At 48.2% G+C, this 23,835-nt stretch overlaps 1 protein-coding gene across 1 annotated transcript; it reads right to left on the reverse strand.

Moving 5' to 3' along the window:
- Nucleotides 1-4,109: 4,109 nt before the first annotated feature.
- On the reverse strand, nucleotides 4,110-22,882 carry LOC143830786 (actin, alpha cardiac muscle 1-like). The gene is made up of 7 exons (XM_077323798.1): nucleotides 22,748-22,882; nucleotides 19,618-19,758; nucleotides 14,490-14,814; nucleotides 13,018-13,179; nucleotides 12,147-12,338; nucleotides 8,052-8,233; nucleotides 4,110-4,720 (listed from the first exon to the last, which is right to left on the reverse strand). The coding sequence occupies exons 2-7, from the start codon at nucleotides 19,744-19,746 to the stop codon at nucleotides 4,577-4,579; spliced, it is 1,134 nt and encodes a 377-aa protein (XP_077179913.1). The 5' UTR covers nucleotides 19,747-19,758; nucleotides 22,748-22,882; the 3' UTR covers nucleotides 4,110-4,576.
- Nucleotides 22,883-23,835: the final 953 nt, after the last annotated feature.

Consider the following 23,835-nt stretch of genomic DNA (forward strand, 5'->3'; position numbering starts at 1 on the left):
AGGGGAGCAGGGGAGGGCGATAATTACTGTTCCTGCAGAGGAGTTTCCAAGGCATGCTCATGCTTGCTTGCTCACACAGATTGTCTGCTGGAAAGCAGAGTGCCACTGATGAAGGACTAAATGTGCACTTTGGCGGGTATCGTGTTTGCTAGAAAAACAATTATCTAAAGGCCTTTCCTGAGGTGGACAATTCCTGCGGGAATTGTCAGCTTTCCGTAGGACCTGTAAGACGGAGCTCTTCCACTGGGTTTATGGCTGAGGTCAGTGCAGGAAGATCTAACAGGCTCCCCCCTTTAAGATGTGTCTCTGTTGACATAGCTCCTTGCTCCCCCACTGCCATGTGTTCTTGCCTAATTGTTATTGGTGTTTTAATGGAATTTTATTGTTACCAGGTTTTTATCAATTGTTACCTGCCATGTACCAGTGACAGGGAGTGGCGGGATATAAATGTAAATATAAATAAAATACATATGTGCGAGAGGTCCCTGGCAGAAAGAGCTGATGGTTTAGAAGAAGAAGAAGAGTTAGTTCTTATATGCCGCTTTTCCCTACCCGAAGGAGGCTCAAAGCGGCTTACAGTCGCCTTCTCATTCCTCTCCCCACAACAGACACCCTATGAGGTGGGTGAGGCTGAGAGAGCGCTGATATCACTGCTCGGTCAGAACAGTTTTATCAGTGCTGTGGCGAGGCCAAGGTCACCCAGCTGGTTGCATGTGGGGGAGCGCAGAATAGAACCTGGCATGCCAGATTAGAAGTCCGCACTCCTAACCACTACACCAACTGTAGTTATTTAGGTGAATAAAGTGTTGCTTAATTAAGGTAAATGGCCATTTGGGGAGGGGGGTCAGGCTGCTTTTTAAATTCTCAGGAAATTTAAAAAATATATTAAAAATAATTAACTCCCACCCACTTGGGAAAGCCTTCCAGGGCTGTCAATAAATCCAAGGGTTTTAGGAAAGCCTGGTCTAAATTGCTGAGTGGGGGGGGGGGAGCCAGGAGGCTTAACAGTCGAGAAAAGGACTGATAGTAACTACAGATAGAAGAATCTCTCCTTCCAACTTCAAACAACATGCCCTGCCTGAAAGTGATCAGTAGGGAGAGACCTACCACTAGCTAGCAAATGCCTCTAGCTAGGAAGCTCAGTGAAAAAGGACCCACAAAGGTTGGGTTATTGGAGCCCGTTCTTCCTCAAAGCCTGCAGATTAGGCAATGTGTCCAAAAATGCAGATGAAAAATGACAAGAATTAGCAAAAAGAAATAATTTTCCAAAAAAGGAAGCAGAATATGGGCTTTTATTCTTAGGGCTATTCAAAATGCTGGGTGCTGGCCCTGGTCCCTGTGATCAAAAAAGCAGTTGTGAGGACAGAGGACTCTTAAGGGGGAGTCTGATTTTTTCATACAGGAGAGGGTCAGACCCTCAGGGGAGAAAAGGAAAAAAATGAGGCTAGACAGCCTAAGCTGACCTGGGCTTCTTGCGTCTTGCTAGAGGCTGGTGCAGGTGTGGAAATTGGAATAGAATCAGGGCTGACAGGGGCCATATAGGTCATTGAGTGCCCAATGCCCTCCTCAGTGCAAGAGCAGCATAAAGCATCCCAGATCATCCCACCTAAAGGCTTATGGCAGGGGCTCATGGGAATTGTAGTCCATGGGCATCTGGAGTGCCACCATTTGGCCACTCTTAGAATGTCTCAGAGTGGGAAGAGAAACAAGGACTGGGAGACATATGCCTAGAGATCCTCATAGCCCAAAATCAACAGCAAAGGAAAAGCAATGAAAATATCCCTTCATTATACCACAGGGCAAAGTTTGATTCCAGGGGCAGCTTTACGACCAATGAAATTTTATTCAAGGTATGAGCTTTCGTGGATATGCACACTCTGTCATATATACACAAAAGCTTGCATAAAACTTAGTTGGCCTGAAAGGTGCCACAGGATTTAAACTGCTTCAGAGCAACACGGCTGCCTGCCTGGATCTGTCTTATATACAGGCGTTGGTCTTCCTGCTAGACGAGGCAGTTCTGTAATGTTAGATTGCCTCAGAGTTCTGCTGTTTTGTTCTGCACATGCAAATGGGGCTGGAGATTTCACCAGGTGAGCTTATGTATCTCTTCTTTATGCCACCATGGACTTTACACAGCCGGTTTCTTCTTTTTCTCCAAATGAATACTTGGGCTTGTATCCTAGGAGTCTCCATCCGTTAGCTCTGGGGTGGGTGGAACAGATTTATAGCAGCAAATCCCGTTCATCTTTCAGGCACAGAATTGTGTGGCTTCTCTGGGGAAAAAGTTGTCTCCTGGAGCATCAAATCTTCCATTTTTAGACAGAAGTGGGGGGGGGATCAAGTTCTTAACCACTAGATAGGAGTCCAGATACCTGACAATGACTGTTTACGCCCTGGGAACTTCACTGCCCCAGCTCCCGTGCAGGAGCACACATTGGGGGTGGATGAGGCACACTGGACCAAATGCTCCCCCGTGTGGGTGCAAGAAGAGGTGGGGCAACCTGCCACCACTAAAACAACCTGCAGCCTGGCATGAAACCTCCAGTGCGTAAATGGTCAATGGGAACTTTGAATGTCAGAAGCTTGTACCCAAAAAAATCTTGTTGGTCTCAAAGATTAATCTAGCTGTTCTACTCCTGACCAGTCTGGCTGCCGTCTGAAACTAGTTTTTAACAGGATGGGCCTGCCAAAACAGGCCTGTATTTATGCAAATCGCTAAATAGGGTTAGAGAACCATCATTCAGGCATCATCCAGAAGGCTATGTGTAGGAAAGCCAGTTGGTGTTGTGGTTACCAGCAGTGGCTTCTAATCTGGCGAACTGGGTTTGATTCCCTGCTCCTCCACATGCAGCCAGCTGGGTGACCTTGGTCTCCTCACAGCCTTGATAGTGCTGCTCTCACAGAGCAGTCCTTTCAGAGCCCTCACAGCCTCCCCTCCCTCACAGGGTGTCTGTTGTGGGGAGAGGAAGGGAAGGCAATTGTAAGCCACTTTGAAATTCGGGTAGTGAGAAGCAGGGGATAAAAACCAACTCTTCTTGTGGGTATGCCAGACTCCAGGTGGGCCCTTGGCATCCCCCAGAATTACAACTCATTTCCAGACTACAGAGATTACTTCCCCCGGAGAAACTTAATGTCCCTGTGCTACTCAGACTCCATCCCCAAACCTTATTCTTTCGAAATGCACACAGCCACCTACAGCTGATTTTACTTAAGTCCATAAAAGGTTTACAGAATGGTGTCTTTTTGAAAATTCAGGCTAGTGATAATGAATTCTTTACATCCATAATGTAGACCCAGGATATTTATTGGTACCTCATTATAGTAGAGGCTTATGTTTAATCTTCCTGGCTGTAAAAGTTTTTTTCCCTGTATATAGCAGCGGTTCTCAACCTGGGAGTCAGATGACCCTTTCACAGGCGTTGTGGCAGGGTAAGCAGCTTGGCCGGGGGGATGCCATCCACATAACAGCCTTGCGGGGTAGATCGAGATAGAGAGTTCGCCTGTCTGGAGCAGTGGAAAAGAGCGAGATCGGCATGGTGGGACAAGAGGCAGAACTGAACTGAGAATCCCTGGGGAAAAAAACAATTTATATACAATCACAATCAATGGATCTTCACGCCTTTGATCAGTTTCGGTTTAATTTCTGTGAAAGGACCCTTGTGTAATTTTATGGTTGGGGGTCACCACAACACGAGGAACAGTATTAAAGGATTGCGACATTAGGAAGGTTGAGAACTGCTGGTATAGATATTCTATTTATGATAATTGAAGAAGATCCAATTGGATCAAAATACATTGGATCATTCTGCCATCTATACCATTTTTGGCACTATATGTGTCACCCAAAAGGTTTTTGAATATTTTCTACTACAGTTATAATGTATTTTTGTAATTGACGTTGTTTAGCACTCTGTAGTAAAAGGTGTGCTTATTTTTATTATAATAATTTTCACATGTCTCAGTCTTTTTGGATCCATCCCCAACTCTCCAGGAGATTCCCATCCTGGATATGGCAACCGTCTCCCCACCGGTGTCCGGGGGTGGTGGTGGTGGTGCTGGAACCATGGCTGTGCATGCGCTAGAACAGAACTTTCTCCTGCAGTATCTGGCTGTAAAAACACATTTTTTATTTAAGACTTGGTGAAAGAAAAGGGCAGAGAACTCTTTTTTAAACCACTGTGTTTTTTTTTTACAAAGTTTAATTTTTATTAACACACAAACTGGAGCTTTTTAGAAGGTTCAAGCACCTGTGTGTATGTGTGTGTGTGTGTGTGTGTGTGTGCGCGCGCGCACGCGGGCATTACACAACTCTTGTGATGGAGAAAAGCATTCCCTGAGGATTCCAATTGTTTTTGCAAATCTTCCCTTTTGTTCTAGGCACCTTTGGTAACCTTTGATGGTGAAAATACACGGGCGGGAGGGGGCAGAGGAGGAGGAGGAGCTTGTGATCGCCCCCACATGAGCAAAAGGACCTCTACCAAATTGATGGGAGAGGTGATTGTTGGAGCATGAAATGAGAAGCAAGGAAAGGGGGGAGAGAGAAGGAGAGAGCGAGAAGGGGGGGAGAGGAGATTTAGAAGCACTTCCTATGAACAATGGAAGGCCCTGCTTCGTCGTATTCTTGCTTGCTGATCCACATTTGCTGGAAGGTGGAAAGAGAGGCCAAGATGGAGCCGCCGATCCACACAGAGTATTTCCGCTCTGGAGGAGCAATGATCTAAAACAGGAGAGAAATGGGAAGAGTTGTTTGTTATCTGAAGGCTACATAGTGGCCTGGCTTTTTAGTACCTGATCTAGGTAATTCTGCTAGGTTTGGAAAATACCTGGAGATTTTAGGGGCGGAGCCAGAAGAGGGTAGAATTGGGCGAAGGAAGGGGCCTTTCCCAACAGATCCCACCCTCTAAAGCAGCCATTTTCTCCAGGGGAATTGATCTTGGTTGTTTAGGGAACAACTGTAAAAGCAGCAGATCTCCAGGTCCCACCTGGATGTTGGCAACCCTACATATCACTGCCTTTGGCGGTGATTCTTTTATTTTAGTATGAGTTACACACATTATCACTTTTCAGGGTACCGTGGCCTTTCCAGGATCTCCAGAAATTAATCTCCGAGTAGATAGAATTGTGTCTCAAGCATTCATCATTGTCTCATTCTGCACATGGTGGAAAATGCACTTCCAATCTGCTTTTGCAGCTGGGTTTTCCTGTGCAAAACCTACTTCTCAAGTAAGGTGGCCAAAGCATGGGCATAGATGCTGAGGTACCACGCAGTGATCCCCGTAACTGTCCTTTCACAGTCTGCCGCAGCCTAGGTTGGTCTTCAACAGCTAAAATGACTGCAGGACCGCTTGTACGTTTTCTGAAGCATCGTTACTCATGTGTCTTTTAGGACTACACAGATTGCTTATTTATTCACTCAAAACCTTTACTCTGCTTCTCCTGGAGAAAATGGCCACTTTGGAAGGTAGACTGCCTGGCATTCGATCCTATGGAGCAGGGGTGGCCAGACGGTGGCTCTCCAGGTGTCCATGGACTACACTTCCCATGAGCCCTTGCCAGCATGTTCTGGAAGGGGCTCATGGGTATTGTAGTCCATGGACATCTGGAGAGCCACCGTCAGGCCACCTCTGCTATAGAGGTCACTCCTCTCCCACTATCCCAGGCTTGACCCTCAAATCTCCAGGGATTTCCAGACCCTGAGTTATCAGCGTTATACAAAGTAAATTAATACATCCAGCTATCAGCCACCAGGTGGCAGAAAGTGCCACTGAATTGCAGGCAGTTTACAGCGATCCCGTACAATTTTCAAGGAAAAAGACAGAGGTGATCTGCCATTGCCTTCCTCTACATAGCGACCTTGGACTTCCTTGGTGGTGTTTCATCCAAGTACTAACTGAGTCCTGCCCTGATTAGCTTCTGAGATATGAGATTGGGCTCTTCATGTCTTCCAGAAATGCTGGCCGTTCTCCTTGGACATCTGCATGTCATGAAGGTAGCTATAGCTTTCTTTTCCTCCTCATGCTCCCCTATTGTACCATCTCATCTCTACCTTTCCTCTTGTGTGAATGTTTAGTTTAATTCATGTGCAAGTGCACTAGTTTTGTTTTTAATTCTTTAAAAATCATCTTCATTTCATTTGAAACTGGTCTCTGTGTGAGTTTCTAAGGGAAGGACCCAAGTATACACAGGTGGCTAATTTTGTTGTTACCGGTCTCATCAGCTAAATTCCCCAACTCAGTTCTCATTTGAGTAACAGGGCATCTTAGTGACCAACAAGATTTGGGAGGCGGGGGGGGGGGGAATGCCTGACAAAGATAGGTTTAACTCTTGCAAGCCCATACCCCCAAAGCCATATTGGCCTCCAAGGCCGTCCTGGATTCAGTTCTAGCTGTCCTACTGCAGACTAGCACAGTTACCTTCTGAAATTATTTTGAACCATTGATACCCTGGGACAACTCTACTACTCTTGCTGAATTTATTGATATTTAACTGGGGGTTCTTGGGATTGAACCAGGAACTTTCCATATACAAAACTTGGTGTAGTTGCTAAGAGCAGTGGCCTATGATCTGGGGAACTGCATTTGATTCCCACTTCTTCACTTGCAGCCAGCTGGGTGACCTTGGGCTAGTCACAGTTCTCTTAGAGCTGTTCTTGCAGAGAAGTTCTGTCCGAGCTCTCAGCCCCACCTACGTCAACAGGGTATTTGTTGTAGGGAGAGGAAGGGAAAGCGAGAAGTAAACCACTTTGAGACTCCTGGTAGAAAACAGCAGGGCATAAAAACCAACTCTTCTTCTTTGTCATTGAGCTGTAACTTCTTCCAATATTGAGCAAAATAAGCAAGTGCTTTGGGCACCAAAGGAAGGGGAGCACCCACAGAATTTCTTCCCTTAGCTATCATGTCCTTAACTCGTTTCAATGCCACACTCAAGTTTTGTATTTGCATTTCTCCCTTTATACCTATTTTATTTTAAAAAGGCATTAAAAGTGTTGAAATTTTGCATTTTTTCCTGTTGTCCTAGTTATAAGTAAACGATTTACTTCTATTGCTTACTGCTGTTTAGTGTTAAATAACTTTAACCAGGGCGACAGGTAAATTAACCTAAAGTTAATATTTATTATATTATATTTCTCATTTATTATAGTTGTTGGGTCTAGCCTGGAAGAAAAGTGAATGTTCAGCCTCTTACTTTGCCTCCAGCACTTATGAAGTCTTAATGCCCTGTCAGTTAAGTCATGGAAGGGCTGAAGGGCACCCCTGTTGGGCTGTGTTCAAGGTATCTGTGCAAGTACCGAGTCATGTCTGACCCTTGGGGTGACGCCCTCCAGCGTTTTCTTGGCAGACTCAATACGGGGTGGTTTGCCAGTGCCTTCCCCAGTCATTACCGTTTACCCCCCAGCAAGCTGGGTACTCATTTTACCGACCTCGGAAGGATAGAAGGCTGAGTCAACCTTGAGCCGGCTGCTGGGATTGAACTCCCAGCCTTGTGGGCAGAGCTTTCAGACTGCATGTCTGTTGCCTTACCACTCTGCACCACAAGAGGCTCATGTTCAAGGTATCAGTTGGCCTTAATCCTGTCTGCTTTACGGGGAAGGAAAAGGAAATAGCTTTGACCAGATGGTAGGCTGCCTTGGAATCAGAATGGGTCACTGCAGAATGAAATCTAGCTCCCAAGGTCCTTTAGAGAGAAGGAGGAGAAAGAAGAGGGAGAGAAGGAAGAAGAGTTTGTTTTTTGTACACCACTTTTTACTACCCGAAGGAGTCTCAAAGCGGCTTACAATCTCCTTTCCTTCTTCTCCCCACAGCAGACATCCTGTGAGGCAGGTGGGGCTGAGAGAGCTCTGACAGGGCTGCTTAGTCAGAACAGCACTATCAGGGCTGTGACTAGCCTAAGGTTGGCAGCATCTGGAGGAGCAGGGAAGCAAACCCAGCTTGCCAGATTAGAAGCCGCCACTCTTAACCACTACACCACACTGTGCAACCACCCCTAAATATGAGGATGTTCCCAGCCCTGCTTGGATTTTGAGGTTTCCACACGTTCGCCGGTCTCACCTTGATCTTCATGGTGCTGGGGGCCAAGGCTGTGATTTCCTTCTGCATCCGATCAGCAATGCCAGGGTACATGGTGGTGCCCCCGGAGAGGACGTTGTTGGCGTACAAGTCCTTGCGGATGTCGATGTCACATTTCATGATGGAGTTGTAGGTGGTCTCATGGATACCAGCAGATTCCATGCCTGGGAGAAAGATAATATTTGCAAAGTCACAACGCACATTTTGTATGTTCGTGGCGGTGAATAATGTCAAAGCCAAACGGCAATATTTGGCAGCATGAACCCTAGCGCTTTGTGCATGGAATTGGGGGTTTCCCTGTATCCCTTGCTGTTCTGACCAAGCTCTTTCTGTGTCAGGGGTCCCCAATTCCTTTGAGCCCGCAGGCAACTTTGGAATTTGACATAGCACGGCGGACACAGCTACAAAATGGCGGCCACAAAAGACGGCGTTAGCAGGGGTAGTCAAACTGCGGCCCTCCAGATGTCCATGGACTACAATTCCCAGGAGCCCCTGCCAGCAAATGCTGGCAGGGGCTCCTGGGAATTGTAGTCCATGGACATCTGGAGGGCCGCAGTTTGACTACCCGCGGCGTTTGCATACAGTCGGTACTACAGCTTATCTTCAGTCATACAGTGCGGAGCTTTGTGCTTTGGCCAGAGCATTTTTTTAAGAATCTGCAGGGCCAATCCAATCTCGAATGGCCCATCAGGACCCTTGCTGGGTTAAAGCCCCCCATGGTCCCATCTACTCAGTGGGTGCCAGAGGAGGTAAAGGTGGCCACCATGGTGTCCTCAGGGGTCATGTTGGGGACCCCTGACCTGCACTTCGATAACAAATAACCCCTACTGGTAAGAAGGTATCTTGACTTGCAAAGGTGAGAACCCCCTTTGACAAGATGGTAGAAATCTGTAAGTCTTGCCTTTGCAAGATGGAAGAGAAGATCACCCTCCACCTGCTCCACCTGATATTATGTAAGTGTTTAAAAGGATGCCATATAGAGGATGGAGCAGAGTTGTTCTCTCTTGCCCCAGAGGGACAGACCAGAACGAATGGGATGAAATTAATTCAAAGGAAATTCCATCTAAACCTCCGGAAGAAGTTCCTGACAGTTAGAGCAGTCTCTCGGTGGAACAGGCTTCCTCGGGAGGTGGTGGGTTCTCCATCTTTTGGAGATTTTTTAACAGAGGCTGGAGAGCCATCTGACGGAGAGGCTGATTCTGTGAAGGCTCAAGGGGGTGGCAGGTTACAGTGGATGAGCGATTGGGATGTGAGTGTCCTGCATAGTGCAGGACCTATGAGGTCCCTTCCAACTCAATAATTCTATGATTCTAAAGCATGCAACTAACTATGAACAAAAGTGGACCACATAATTAGAGAATGATGCACTATAAGTACTGATACATAGCACATTAATTCATTCATTTATTATATTTCTATATTGCCCTCCTATAAGGCTCATGGCGGTTTCCCTAAAACATGGAGGTATACATTGCATCAAGATAACAATAATCATAATAGTAGGTTTCAAATAACACATTTACAAGAGTTTATAATATGAAGGCAAAGGGGTGCCGGTTACAGTAGATGAGCGATTGGGATGTGAGTGTCCTGCATAGTGCAGGGGGTTGGACTAGATGACCCATGAGGTCCCTTCCAACTCTATGTTTCTATGTCCCACCCTGTTGCTCTTCCCATCGGAGAAAGGCTGAAATCCAAGCCAGACTCCATCTCTCTTTTCATTCTCATTTACACTCCTCTGGTGGCATTTACGCAGGGCTCTTTGGTGACCATGTAAGGCTAACCCCAACGCTTGGAGGAGCCCGAAGAAAGAAGCATGGGGAGGTTGACGGACACAAGATCTCTCCGAGGAGGAGATCCAGTGGAGGAGAACCCTTCGTCAAGGGCAAAAGTCAGTGGGTTTTGTGACAGCCTCGGGTTACTGCAGCTGCCAAGAGGAGCTGGAGCTCCTCTTAAATAGAGCGAAAGCGGAATTCGACGCAGCCTCCTTGCCTATTTTGGGGGGGAAAAGAGCAAGGATGTCAAGCCCAGAGAGATCAGCTGTCATCTCCTCCCACTCGCAAATCCTTCAGCCTGATCCTAAGCGGAATGTCTACCTGATAGCCCTTGGGGGAGGCTGGTATCCTCACGACTCCCACCCTGATCCGCTTCCTGATGGGTGTCAGTTAAGGTTTAGCGGTTCCTTACCACTTGTGACATTTTTAGAGGCCTCGAAAGGAACGGGTTGACCTTTCCTGCCACTGAAATGCCTTCCCCCTTGAACATCTCTTAATTGCTCGGCAACCTGGCATCGCTTGACATTTCCCCCCAAGTGACAGCTTCCCCTACTAAAAACCGTCAGAGCGATCCAGCATTTTCCTTCCTTAAAGATAATGGCAAGAGCAATCAGAGGGGGAGAGATCAATGGGACTGGGGTGGGGGGAGAGCAGGCTGGAGCTTTGCCAAATCCAGAGAGCCGGGGCAGAAGAACGAACAGGGGGTCAGCCAGTTATGCATTGTTTCCAAAGTGCCCCTCCCCAACTCCTTAGGGACCCTCGTGTAAAATTAACAAGGTGACATAGAAGCATTTTAAAACTTATTGGTGCAGGATGCTGTGACAGCCAATATGAGGATGAAAGGCTGGTGTTCTGAGTTGATTCACCCCCCCTAAAAAAAAAAAGGCAATTGGTAGGAGTGAATTTGTCCTGACCTGATTGTTGCTAATAATGTGTATGCCCTAAGCTGGAGAGCCCAGGCTAGTCCGATCTCATAATATTTTGGAAGCTAAGCAGAGTCAAGCTTGGAGGGGGTTACTGCTTGGAGGGAGGACTGCCAAGGAAGTCCAGGGCTGCTATGCAGAGTGAGGCAAGGAGAAACTGCTTCTGTTTGTCTTGTGTCTTGAAAACCCTACAGCAGGCGTTCCCCTTGGGGTTTCTTGATGGCCGTAGAACGCTTTCCCGAATTATGGGCAGTTAATTTATATATATAATTACATATTTAATGGGTGACATCGACCCACCCCTCCCCAGCATGACCAATGATGAGCCTGGAGGTGGGGGAAAGGGGAGGGCCCTGGGGGTGGGTGTGTCCACAGCTCTGCTTCCCAACCATATTCTACATGATTGTGTCACTTCCGGGGTTTCTCGAAGCCTGAGGAATGTTTCAGGGGTTTCTCAAGGGTAAAAAAGTCGAGAAAGGCTGCCCTACAGCAGTGGTCCCCAACCTTTTTATCACCAGGGACCAGTCAATGCTTGACGATTTTATTGAGGCCCAGGAGGGGTAGTCTTTTGCTGGGGGACATTGCCGCCTGAGCCCCTGCTCCACTTCCTTTCCCACCGGTGCCCCTGACATCCCGTCACCCACTGGGGGGCACTGCCAGCAGCAGCTGCGCAGTGTTATGCAAAGGGGGAGCCCCAGCCATGGCGGCTGCCAGAGAGCACCAAAGGTGAGCCGCAGCAGAGTGGCAGGGCAGCCCCCGAGGCAGCAGCCGAGGAGGAGGACGTGGAGGAGCTGTGGCCCGGTACCGGTCTCCGGACCGGGGGTTGGGGACCACTGCCCTACAGGGTGACCTAACAAACAACACTTATCACAACCAGCTGTGGTTTAGCGATGGAAAGTGGATGTGGATTACTTGAGTTTCAATCCCCATAAAGCTAATGCAACCGCTATTCAGCAGGGCGACTGCTAAAGAAGAGAGCCAGTTTGGTGTAGTGGTTAGGAGTGCGGACTTCTAATCTGGCATGGCGGGTTCAATTCTGCGCTCCCCCACATGCAGCCAGCTGGGTGACCTTGGGCTAGTCACAGCACTGATAAAGCTGTTCTGACCGAGCAGTGATATCAGGGCTCTCTCAGCCTCACCCACCTCCCAGGGTGTCTGTTGTGGGGAGAGGAAAGGGAAGGAGATTGTAAGCCACTTTGAGCCTCCTTCGGGTAGAGAAAAGCGGCATATAAGAACCAACTCTTCTTCTTCTTCTATTCTTCAAGGCAATCCAATATCTTAATCTCTTGGAGCATCCTCTTCTTGTGCTCCATGCCCGGGTTCCGTCTCCTCCCTGTCGCCCGCCCAGCCCTGTAAGGTTCTAAGTCCCAATATCTCACCAATGAAAGAAGGCTGGAACAGGGTCTCCGGGCAACGGAACCGCTCGTTGCCAATGGTGATGACTTGGCCATCAGGCAGCTCATAGCTCTTCTCGAGGGAAGAGGAGGAAGCCGCCGTGGCCATCTCGTTCTCGAAGTCCAGAGCCACGTAGCCCAGCTTCTCCTTGATGTCGCGAACAATCTCCCGCTCGGCTGCGGAAAGAGAACGGGATTTGGCTCACGCTGGAGAAGATGGCCCCGGTAGAGACATCTGGTTCTATTTATTTATTATTTATTAGGTTTTTATGCCGCCCTTCCATATGGCTAGCACCGCCGCTAGGCCAATCCGACAAACTTAAATTCAGAGTACAGCACAAAAAGAGGACGGCTCAAAATGAATATAGCAGCCAAAAAAGAGAAGAAACCTATCCTAGACTATAACAAACAGTTATACAATTTGACAATGAATAAAGATGGAAATACAGTATATCTATTTTTTTAAATAGTAGTTAACCAAAATGGACTCTAGATTTGTACCGTTTTCGATGTAGCATCCTCATCAGTGGCTGTTTCCTCCTATTACTATTTTACGTGCATCAAGAAAACAAATGCCATTGTTCCAATAGGTATCTAACTAATATGTGATGAGGATCCGGTCCTTCACTAATTCTATAGTCTATTATTCTCTATTTCAGTTTTAACAATATATATATTGTTGACTGGGGAAGGCACTGGCAAACCACCCCGTATTGAGTCTGAGGGCGTCACCCCAAGGGTCAGGCATGACTCGGTACTTGCACAGGGGATACCTTTACCTTTTATATATATGGGGAAGTCTATAGTCAAAAAACTACTCCCCAAGCTTAAATTCACTCAAAGGTAACCTCCTCACCAGTGGTGACGAAGGAGTAGCCCCGTTCAGTGAGGATCTTCATCAGGTAGTCCGTCAGGTCACGACCGGCCAAATCCAAGCGCTGGATGGCGTGGGGCAGAGCATACCCTTCATAGATGGGTACGTTGTGAGTGACACCGTCCCCGGAATCCAACACAATACCTATGGAAGGATAAATCTCAGTTACCAGAGAACAGTGTCAGAACTGTAGGGAATACAGAGACAACGAGATACTCCAACCAAGGTCAACAGCACCCCATCTACCTATGACTTCTGCTCCTCCCAGTTACAGGTTGTGGTAGATATATGAGCCGCTAGCCTGTTGGTGGCAGAGCTTGGAAGATAAGCAGGGTTGACCATGGTCCTGTACTTGGACGGGAGACTGCTAAAGAAGATGAAGGTCACTACAGCGAGAGAGGCAATGGCAAAACCATCTCTGTTCATCTCTTGCCCTGGAAACCTCATGAACCGCATGACCTCGCTTTACAAGGGGCATGGACAAAATTGAAAGGATTTAGAGGAGAGCAATGAGGAGGATCCAGGGTCTGGGGACTAAGCACTATGAGGAAAGACTGAGGGACTTTGGTTCAGTTCAGTTCAGAGTCTAGTTTGAATTGAACTGAGGGACTTGGGAATGTTCAGCCTGGTGAAAAGGAGGATAAGAGGGGATATGATGGCTGTCACTTAGAGGAGGGCAGGGGAAAGTTCCTGTTAGCAGCAGAGGATAGGACCTTCAGTAATGGGTTTAAACTACGTATAGAATGATACCGGGTTCTAAGAGGAGGTAGGAAGCACCAAAATGGCTGCCATAGAAGGCGGAGCCAAACACTAAATGGCTGCCTTAGGAAGCAACTTCCAATGGAGTAACTCCCTCCTCATGCAACCAGCTGGGTGACGGGCTCGCCACGGCACTGATAAAGCTGTTCTGACCGAGCAGTAATATCAGGGCTCTCTTAGCCTCACCCACCCCACAGGGTATCTGTTGTGGGGAGAGGAAAGGGAAGGCGATTATAAGTCACTTTGAGACTCTTTTGGGTAGAGAAAAGCAGCATATAAGAACCAACTCTTGTTCCTCTTCTGTAATATCATGGCTCTCTCAGCCTCACCTCCCTCACAGGGTGTCTATTGTGGGGAGAGGAAAGGGAAGGCGATTGTAAGCCGCTTTGAGACTCTTTCGGGTAGCGAAAAAGCAGCATATAAGAACCAACTCTCCTTCAACAGAACAGTTAGATAGGTCTCTATCTCTCTCCTCTTTCTATACAACGTGTGTTCCTCTTGCCAATAAAAACCATTCTGTTCTTTTAAGCTGCCTGGCGTTTCACTCTTCTCTTGCATATTTAAATTCTCCCAGCCCAAATTAAGGAAAATCTATTTATCCGGATGCAAAAAGCCTCCACTGCTTTCCTCACCACCTGACTTTGAATGCACTTTTGAATGCAGCAACCAAAGCACTTTGCAGATCTCCGTCTTACCGGTGGTACGGCCAGAGGCATAGAGGGACAGGACCGCCTGGATGGCCACGTACATGGCGGGCACATTGAAGGTCTCAAACATGATCTGGGTCATCTTTTCCCGGTTGGCTTTAGGGTTGAGGGGGGCCTCCGTCAGCAAGGTAGGGTGCTCCTCAGGGGCCACGCGCAGTTCATTGTAGAAGGTGTGGTGCCAGATCTTCTCCATGTCGTCCCAGTTGGTGATGATTCCGTGCTCAATGGGGTACTTCAGGGTCAGGATGCCTCTCTTGCTCTGGGCTTCGTCTCCCACGTAGGAGTCCTTCTGGCCCATGCCCACCATGACGCCCTAGAGACAACACACAGGCATGCAAAGAGGTGGTGAGATTCCATTGCGAACTTGCTCCACGCACTTTGGTCTCAGATGGAGAAAGTTCTTTCCCAAAACCTGAGATCCTTTAAAAGGTTGATTAAACCTGAAACATTCTATATGCCAATTATCTGGATATATATGAAGCTGCCTTCTGAGTCTGACCTTTATTCTATCAAGCTCGGAATTGTCTACTCTGGCAGCAGCTGCTTCCTGATTTTTTTAAAACTGGAGATGCCAGGGACGGAAGCTGGGACCTGCATGCTAAGCAGATGTTCTACCAATCCTCCTCTGCATGTCTTTTGTCACTCAGCTATTGGTTCTCAATAAGAAGACCCCCCCCCAAATTCTGTGCTGGACCATGGAGAAAGTCCTTGTAGTTTATTGACTGACTTTACACAAGGGAGGCTTCCAGGAAGCCTTCAAAAAGGGTGTGAAACTAACTGCTCTCCCCTCACCCCCATGTCAACTTTTTCAGAGGTATGGCAAGACTCACTAACATGGTTAATAAGAAACCACCGGAAGAGTATGATGAACAGTGGAGCGATTACCTGGACTTTCTTAAGAAAGACAGCAGTAACTGTTAGGTTAGGACTAATATGCAATGGGAACTGACTACATATTTCTTGAGATAATATCAGACTATACTATGTATGGTATACATGTATAGACGATGTATAGACTATGTATTGTTGTTGTTGTTAGGTGCGAAGTTGTGTCCAAACCATCGCGACCCCATGGACAATGATCCTTCAGGCCTTCCTGTCCTCTACCATTCCCCGGAGTCCATTTAAGTTCATACCGACTGCTTCAGTGACTCCATCCAGCCACCTCATTCTCTGTCGTCCCCTTCTTCTTTTGCCCTCAATCACTCCCAGCATTAGGCTCTTCTCCAGGGAGTCCTTCCTTCTCATGAGGTGGCCAAAGTATTAGAGTTTCAGGGATCAAGGATCTGGCCTTCTAAAGAGCAGTCAGGGCTGATCTCCTCTAGGACTGACCGGTTTGTTCGCCTTGCAGTCCAAGGGACTCGCAAGAGTCTTCTCCAGCACCAGAGTTCAAAAGCCTCAATTCTTTGACGCTCAGCCTTCCTTATGGTCCAACTTTCGCAGCCATACATTGCAACTGGGAAGATCATAGCCTATTAATAATTACTTATTAGCTGGTCGTTTTTTTCCCTCTTTTACCTTTCTGTAAACGCTTTATATAATAATAAATAATACAAAATCCAAACAAAACAAAAACTTTTTCAGAGGTACACTGTCACTGAACATGGAGGTTCCATTTAGTTTCCATAAGGTCACAAATACAAACTGCTCTCTCTCTCTCTCAGACACAGCCTTCCAGCTGCAATATGTGGGGGATAATACTGTCCCGCCTTGCAGGTTAGTTGCAAATATTACAATAAGAAACGACAGAACAAAGCACGAGTCCAGTGGTACCTTTTAGGGCCAACAAAATTTAATTCTGGGTAGAAGCTTTCGTGTGCATGCACACCTTCACACACACTGAAATAGAATGTGGCCATGTGCATGTCAAAAGCACAAGGTCCTGCTGCCTCTGGGGATGGGCAACCGTTCCTGCAGGGGTTGGATGCTTGAGAGAGCAGCCACCTCCAGAGTAGAGTTGCCAGCTTCGGTTGGGAAATGCCTGGAGACTTTGGGGGTGGGACTAAAAGTGGGTGGGATTTGAGGCAGGCAGGGGCCTCAGCATAGCACAATGCCACAGAGTCCACCCTGCAAAGCAGCCCATTTCTGCACAGGAACTGACCTCTTTAGTCTGGCGATGAGCTATAATTCCAGGGGATGCCCAGGCACACGTTTTCCATTCTTACTCTAGCCCTCCCCCCCCCCCCCCACTTCCAAAATGACTGCTGCTTCTCTCAGCAGCTGCCGGGCCAAAGGTCAAGAGCATAGCTTCACACAGCGGAGGAAAACCTTATCCTCTTGGAATGCCAAAAGGCAAATTATCTCTTAATTACTCAGGCTGGAATTTGTCAGGGATGCCTCCGGCCACGACAAAGTGATCTCCTGTGGCCTCGCCAGCCCTTTCAGGTCAGGAGAGCTGAAAGGCAAACGGGGGTCTGTGCCACATTTATTCCCGCCACGGAGAAGGCAAAAAAGGGGGGGGTCACTGTCTTGGGGGGCATCTTCAGTAGCTTTGGATCCTGCAGACCGTTCCAGGACCAGGGGATTCTTCCCCTGCCTCAAAGCACATTACTCTGAGAGCTCAACAAGTGCTTTGGGTCAGGGATCAGGGAGATCTCCTACCTCGACTTACAATAGATCGCAAATTGCAACAAACGAATCATAATTTTGGAGGCTGGACTCTATGGCTAGATTAGAGCAAAAGCTCTCTAAATTCCATGCTCTGTCTCCAACAGCAGCCAGTTAGATGCCCCAGGGAAGTGCATAGGTGGGCCATGAGAAAAGATGTGGCTACCCTCACCTTCATCCCCTGCATCTGTCAAGCAGAGATATACTGCCTCTGGACATGGAGGTTCCCTATTTCTGCATTGGTGGCTGATAGCCACTGCCACGTCATTGGATCCAGTCGTCTAACCCAGGGGTAGTCAACCTGTGGTCCTCCAGGTGTTCATGGACTACAATTCCCATGAGCCCCCTGCCAGCGTTTGCTGGCAGGGGGCTCATGGGAATTGTAGTCCATGAACATCTGGAGGACCACAGGTTGACTACCCCTGGTCTAATCACATGTCTGTCGCTGTATCATCAGATGAACAACCCTGAGCACTAGATGAAGAAGAAGAAGAAGAGTTGGTTCTTATATGCCGCTTTTCCCTACCCAAAGGAGGCTCAAAGTGGCTTACAGTCGCCTTCCCATTCCTCTCCAATGCATGGAGAAATCTCTCTTCTAGACTCATAATATCATAGAGTTGGAAGGGACCTCCAGGGTCATCTAGTCCAACCCTCTGTAGAATGCAGGAAGCAGAACAGAGAGATGGTTCTTATATGCCGCTTTGTTCTACCTGAAGGAGTCTCAAAGCGGCTGCCAATCTCCTTCCCTTTCCTCTCTCCACAACAGACACCCTGTGAGGCGGGTGAGGCTGAGAGAGCCCTGATATCACTGCTAGGTCAGAACAGTTTTATCAGTGCCGTGGCGAGCCCAAGGTCACCCAGCTGGCTGCATATGGAGGAGCGCAGAATCAAACCCAGCTCGCCGGATTAGAAGTACGCACTCCTAACCACTACACCAATCTGGCTCTCCTACACCAAGTTGAAAATTCAGAACTACTTCTGTCCCTGAGCTTGCTTTCAGTAGCCTTCGCTGTAATTTACCGGACGAAAGAGGAATTGTGTTTTCTGTCTGTCTCTTGGACTGTAAGGGAAGGATTCTGGAATGGTTCTCTCTGTGTAAAATTCCCCACAAATAGGACCAGCATGGCAACCAAAAGGTGGCGAAGGTTACGGCCTTACATCCAAGCTGTGCCTCTCTTTTAAATGCAAAGCCGAAAGCTACCACCAGCAGTCTTAGTGGTACCGTCCCTTCTACCACCTTCATTTGTGCTTGTTTACAAAGATCAGCCTTTCTCAACTTTTTTACTCTTGAGAAACCCCTGAAACATTCTGCAGGCTCCGAGAAACCCCAGAAGAGGCAGGATCCTGCAGAATTTGGCTGGGAAGCAGAGCTGTGGACAAGCCCACCGGGGCCCCTCCCCTTTCCATCCCCTCCAGGCGCATCATTGGCTGTTTGGGGAGGGTGGGGCAGGTGGACATGACCATATATAGAGCAGCAGCAGAGGGGCTGATCTGAGGCCCGCAGCAGAGGAAAGATTGGGGGGGGGGGTAGCTGTCAGGTGTCACTCTGTCCAATGCAAGCAGCCACCTTGGGTTCACCGGGGGGGGGGGGACGACACCAGGCTGCCTGCCATGCCATCTTCCACCCGCTGGAGCAGGCCTGTCAGGGCACAAGGCTCCCACCGCCCGCAGGGACTTGACAGGACCCAGTGCACCCCCCCCGTCAAGGATGGCGCCCAAAACCTGCATCCCATCCCGCTCATAGAAGACACAAAATTCCTCAATTCTGCAGGGCCTGCAAAAGGGAGCTCCTTCACCAGGCATTTGCTTGAGGCCGACCAACTCAAAACATATGCTGCCCCCCCCCCTCCACTTCCATGACTGAACAATCTGACCTCCCCAGGGATATGCCAGCGTCATTGTTCTGTTAAAATATTGTTCTGGTTGGCATGCTATGTTATGATATGATTGTTATTTGGCATATTGTTATAATTGTTCTATGGAACTATTTTACCACGTTCTGTGTAAACTGCCCAGGGTGGTATAAAAATCCAAATAAATAAATAAATAACGCCTCGAGGGGGTTTGTAGGGAGTTGCATAGATCTTATTCGCTCGAGGGGAAGCCCAGATCTTAACAGCCCTGGACTCAGCTACGGACCTGGCAGAAGAGCTCCGATTTGCAGGTCCTGCAGAACAGCAAGATTTCCAACAGGGCCCTCCGTTTTCCCAGGAGCTCATTCCACCAGGTCGGGGCCAGGACCAAAAAGGCCCCGACCCGGGTCAAAGCAAGGTGAACCTCCCTCGGGCCAGGGATCTCCAGTAAGCTTGCGCCTCCAGAGCAAAGGGGGGCAAAAGCAGGTAAACGGTCCCGCAGGTAATTGGAGCCCTGACCATAAACGGCCTTAAAGGTTTGATGCGTTCCCCAAAAGGAAACCATTGGCTTGATGCATTCCCCAGAAGAGACCTATGCATTCCAGCATTTGGAGAGGATTTTGCCCTATTCAGCTCTGCATGGACCACTCCCTTACCTGGTGCCTTGGGCGGCCGACGATGGAGGGGAAGACGGCACGGGGGGCATCATCACCGGCAAAGCCCGCCTTCACCAGGCCAGAACCGTTGTCACACACCAAAGCGGTGACTTCCTCGTCGTCACACATGGTGTTGGTTCACTGGGGAAAAGAGATTGTGCACAGTTAAGGCGACGCTCAGGACATGAGTGGCAAAGGCAGTTCCGCGTGTTAACCCTGTGGGCAGTGGTTTCAGGACGCACCAAAGGAGATACTTCTTTACCCAACCCAGGAATTAAAATCTGGACGCTGCTGCCAGAGGATGTAATGATGGTCAACTACAGACCTGTAGTTGCACAGGTAGCTTTAAAAGGGCCCTAGACAGATTCATGGCATAGAAATGGTTCCTGGTCATGGGGATCACCACGTTTAGAGGCAATCACCCTTTGAATACCAACACAAGGACGCAGCGCTCTGAATGCCACAGGTTCAGTCCCTGGTGTCTCCAGTTAAAGAAATGGCTTTCAGCTGAATTGTGGACTGTTTTTTTTGTCAAAGGAGAGAGTTTCTAGTCCTTATGATAGTGGGAGAATATACTGACAGTCTTCAAAAGTAATGGTAATCCAGGCAATGCTTCCAGTAGATGTGTGCATGGGTGGGATGGCTCTTATTTTGGTGAGCCAGTTTGGTGTAGTGGTTAGGGGTGCGGACTTCTAATCTGGCATGCCGGGTTCGATTCTGCGCTCCCCCACATGCAGCCAGCTGGGTGACCTTGGGCTCGCTGGCACTGATAAAACTGTTCTGACCGAGCAGTGATATCAGGGCTCTCTCAGCCTCACCCACCCCACAGGGTGTCTGTTGTGGGGAGAGGAAAGGGAAGGAGATTGTAAGCCGCTTTGAGCCTCCTTCGGGTAGGGAAAAGCGGCATATAAGAACCAACTCTTCTTCTTCTTTTTGCTCATCTCTAGGAGGAAAAGCATTCTCCTGAATTCTGAATTTCCTGTGTTCTGCAGGGGTTGGACTAGATGACCGTGGAGGTCCCTTCCAACTCCTATGATTCTATGACATTAATTCAGTGGGCATTTTCATTATGCCTAAAAAGGTATTAGGGGCAACATGAGGGAAAATATTAGGTGCGATGTCTGGGTGGGTGGTGGTGGAAAATCTTGCCAAATTTTCATGAGTTCACAATCCTGGCTTTTTGCATAGCTTTTGGTAGAGCCATCCACGTTCAATAGTTTTATTCAGAAAAAAGCCATACAAATGGGTCATGTTGAAAATCTGGACATTAATTGTTAAAAACAAGTGTATAGTCCTTACAAATGAAAAAAGGTTTGGAAGGAAGAAGAAGAGTTAGTTCTTATATGTCACTTCTCTCTTCCTAAAGGAGTCTCTAAGCATCTTATAATCACCTTCCCTTTCCTCTCCCCACAACAGACACCCTGTGAGGGAGGTGAGGCTGATAAAGGTAAAGGTAAAGGTATCCCCTGTGCAAGCACCGAGTCATGTCTGACCCTTGGGGTGACGCCCTCTAGCGTTTTCATGGCAGACTCAATACGGGGTGGTTTGCCAGTGCCTTCCCCAGTCCTGAGGCTGATAGAGCCCTGATATTAAGTGGGGAGCCCAAGGTCACCCAGCTGGCTGCATTTGGAGGAGCGGAATCAAACTGACTCACCAAATTAGAAGTCCAAATTAGAAGTCTGCGCTCCTAACCACTCTACACCAAGATGGCTCTCTCAAAGGGCAAGCCATAGAGCTCAGTTAGAAACACAAAAGAGCAAGCAATAAAAACACCCGAGTTGCTGCATTTTGACTCCTTTGTGGTTACAAAACTCAAAGACCCATTGGATGGAGAAAAGGGGGGAAAATTCCCTACACGTGTTCTTTATTACCCCATTACCTATTTGAAAGCTGAGCTCCTATGAAATTAGATATCGGTTGAGAACATATGGAGCTGCCTTCTACTGGGTAAGAGATCATCAGGAATTCCACCTCATGTTTTTATCCTGACCTCCCTCCAAGAAATGGCATGCATGGGGCTCCACTCTGCTCCTGCATGCTTAAAACAGCCCTGTGAGGCAGGCTGACTGTCTCGAGCCAGCCCTGCAAATGACCTCCATGGCGAAGGATTTGAACCTGTGTCTCCTCTGTTCTAGTCCAGCACCATACCAAACCGGCCCTCATGCGTTTCTCCGCTTTACACTTGCTTCACAAAGTCTCAGGCAGAGACAGCGTCTCTGCAAGATCACTTAATCTGCAAGATCACACAACACCACTGATCGCTGGGATCCTTTTAACTGGAGATCCCAGGTGAGAATTTATACACCCAGATCCATTGAGCTTTAGTCCCTCTCCAGGGATTGGAACCCACAATTGTTTGGGGGGGGCACTGCATCAACCTGCCAGTGCAGCATAGTAGTTAGAATCAAAACCAATCTCTGGGGGAACCAGCAGGGTCCTCACTCTGTCCTGGAAGGCTACAAGCTGTCCTTGGGTCAATCTCTTGGCACCTGATCTACTTTGCCAGGTGGTTGTGAAGATAAAATAGCAGAGGGAAGAACGTTGTAAGTTTCAAAAGGGACCGTGTATTTATTCCCTTTCAGTGGGTAGCTGTGTTGTTTGGCAGCAGAACAGCCTGAAATTCAGGAGCACTTTAGAGACCAACAAAGGTATCATGGTAGAAACTTTCGAGAATCAACTCTGCCAGATCTGACAATTTTGGCTTTAAAAAGCTCATACCCTGAAACGCTTGCCCGTCTCTCAGGTGCTCCTGAATGCAAGTCTGACTGTATTCATTTAGATATTTATATCCCACTTTTTTCCCCAGTGTCGATCCAAATAAATACACAGGCCCCTCTGTTTTGAATTGCTCAGCAATTCAGATCCCCTTCCCACGCCAACCCTCCCCGGGTCTTTTCCAGCGCATGGTTACACATTCTGCACGGATCTTCTTAGGTACAGAACCTCAGACGTCGCCAGTATTTTGGATCGATAAAGTGACGCCGAGCCCAAGCGATTTGATTTTATGGACCTAAGAGCTGTGACGTTTCTTGTGTGCGTGTGTCCCCATCCCCCCCCCCCATACTGGGTGCAGTCTCTGCCCCCAAAGAGCTTCTAATGAAAGCCGACCCCCCTCCCAAAGGGTACTCACCAGCTCCTGATACAGCCCAGAGCAAAGAGAAGGGAGCAAAAGGTGGCCGCGCCTGGACCAGCTTTCGGAGATTTATAACCCTGAAATCCCCGCTGCTCCGTCCCGCCCCCCACCCTGCCCCTGCAGAAATAAAGGGACAGCTCCCTGCAGGCCATATTTGGAGAGGGCACAGGCCACCTGTCACTTGGGCCTTTCATGGACATTCGTGGCTGGGCCGCTCGAGAGGCCCCAACCCCACCTCCGACCCCGTTTCCTATCCCTGGAAGCCCATGTAAGGTCAAAAGGGGGGAGACCCCCTGCTTGAAGTAACCATGGCAAACGCCATTCCTTGGCCATAAACAGCAGTGACACCCTCGGCTGGGCATTCCTGCGCATCCAAGGACGCTGTCGGTGTCCTGATAGCCGAGAGATGCAGGGAAGGAGCTGAGCTCAGGCTTTTCTGAGAGGAAGGCGAGCTCACAGGCAAACGTCTCCGGCTGCGTCTTGCGGCGGCAAATTCCGGAAGGAAATAACAACACACGGTGAAATAAAGGAATCTGCAAACCACAAGATGGCTTGGAGCATAGGGTTGCCAACTCCCGGCTGGGAAATTCCTGGAGATTTGGGGGACGGGGGGGGGGGGGTCAGCTCGGTTTGGGGACAGGGTTGCCAATCTCCAGGTAGTTACAATACGAGAAAGGAAGGTTCAAAACATAAACAGAGAAAAACAGAACCTTTCCAAGGCAATTGGTACAATAAATTTTATATATCAATAATTAAACCTCTGGTTGGTCCTTAAAAATTATTGATAGATAAAATTTATTGTACCAATTGCCTTGGAAAAATCTCCAGGTGGAGATCTGAGTTTACAACTGATTTCCAGGAGACAGAGATCAGGAGGTATTTTGCACGGAGCCAAATAAAACAGTTTCAAAACCAACCAGAGTTCAGACCACTGTATTATACTACAATCATTGTTCTGCATTGAATATATTCTGTTGAAAAACTACGCTGCAATGTTTTCTGCATGGAACAAATAAGGAGATTCTCTGCATGACTAGTAGAGCGCCTGAGGCAGGCAGGAGAGAAATGAATCGGTGAAAAGCCTC

This window comes from Paroedura picta, chromosome 1 (assembly GCF_049243985.1).
Source record: "Paroedura picta isolate Pp20150507F chromosome 1, Ppicta_v3.0, whole genome shotgun sequence".
Classification (NCBI taxonomy): domain Eukaryota; kingdom Metazoa; phylum Chordata; class Lepidosauria; order Squamata; family Gekkonidae; genus Paroedura; species Paroedura picta.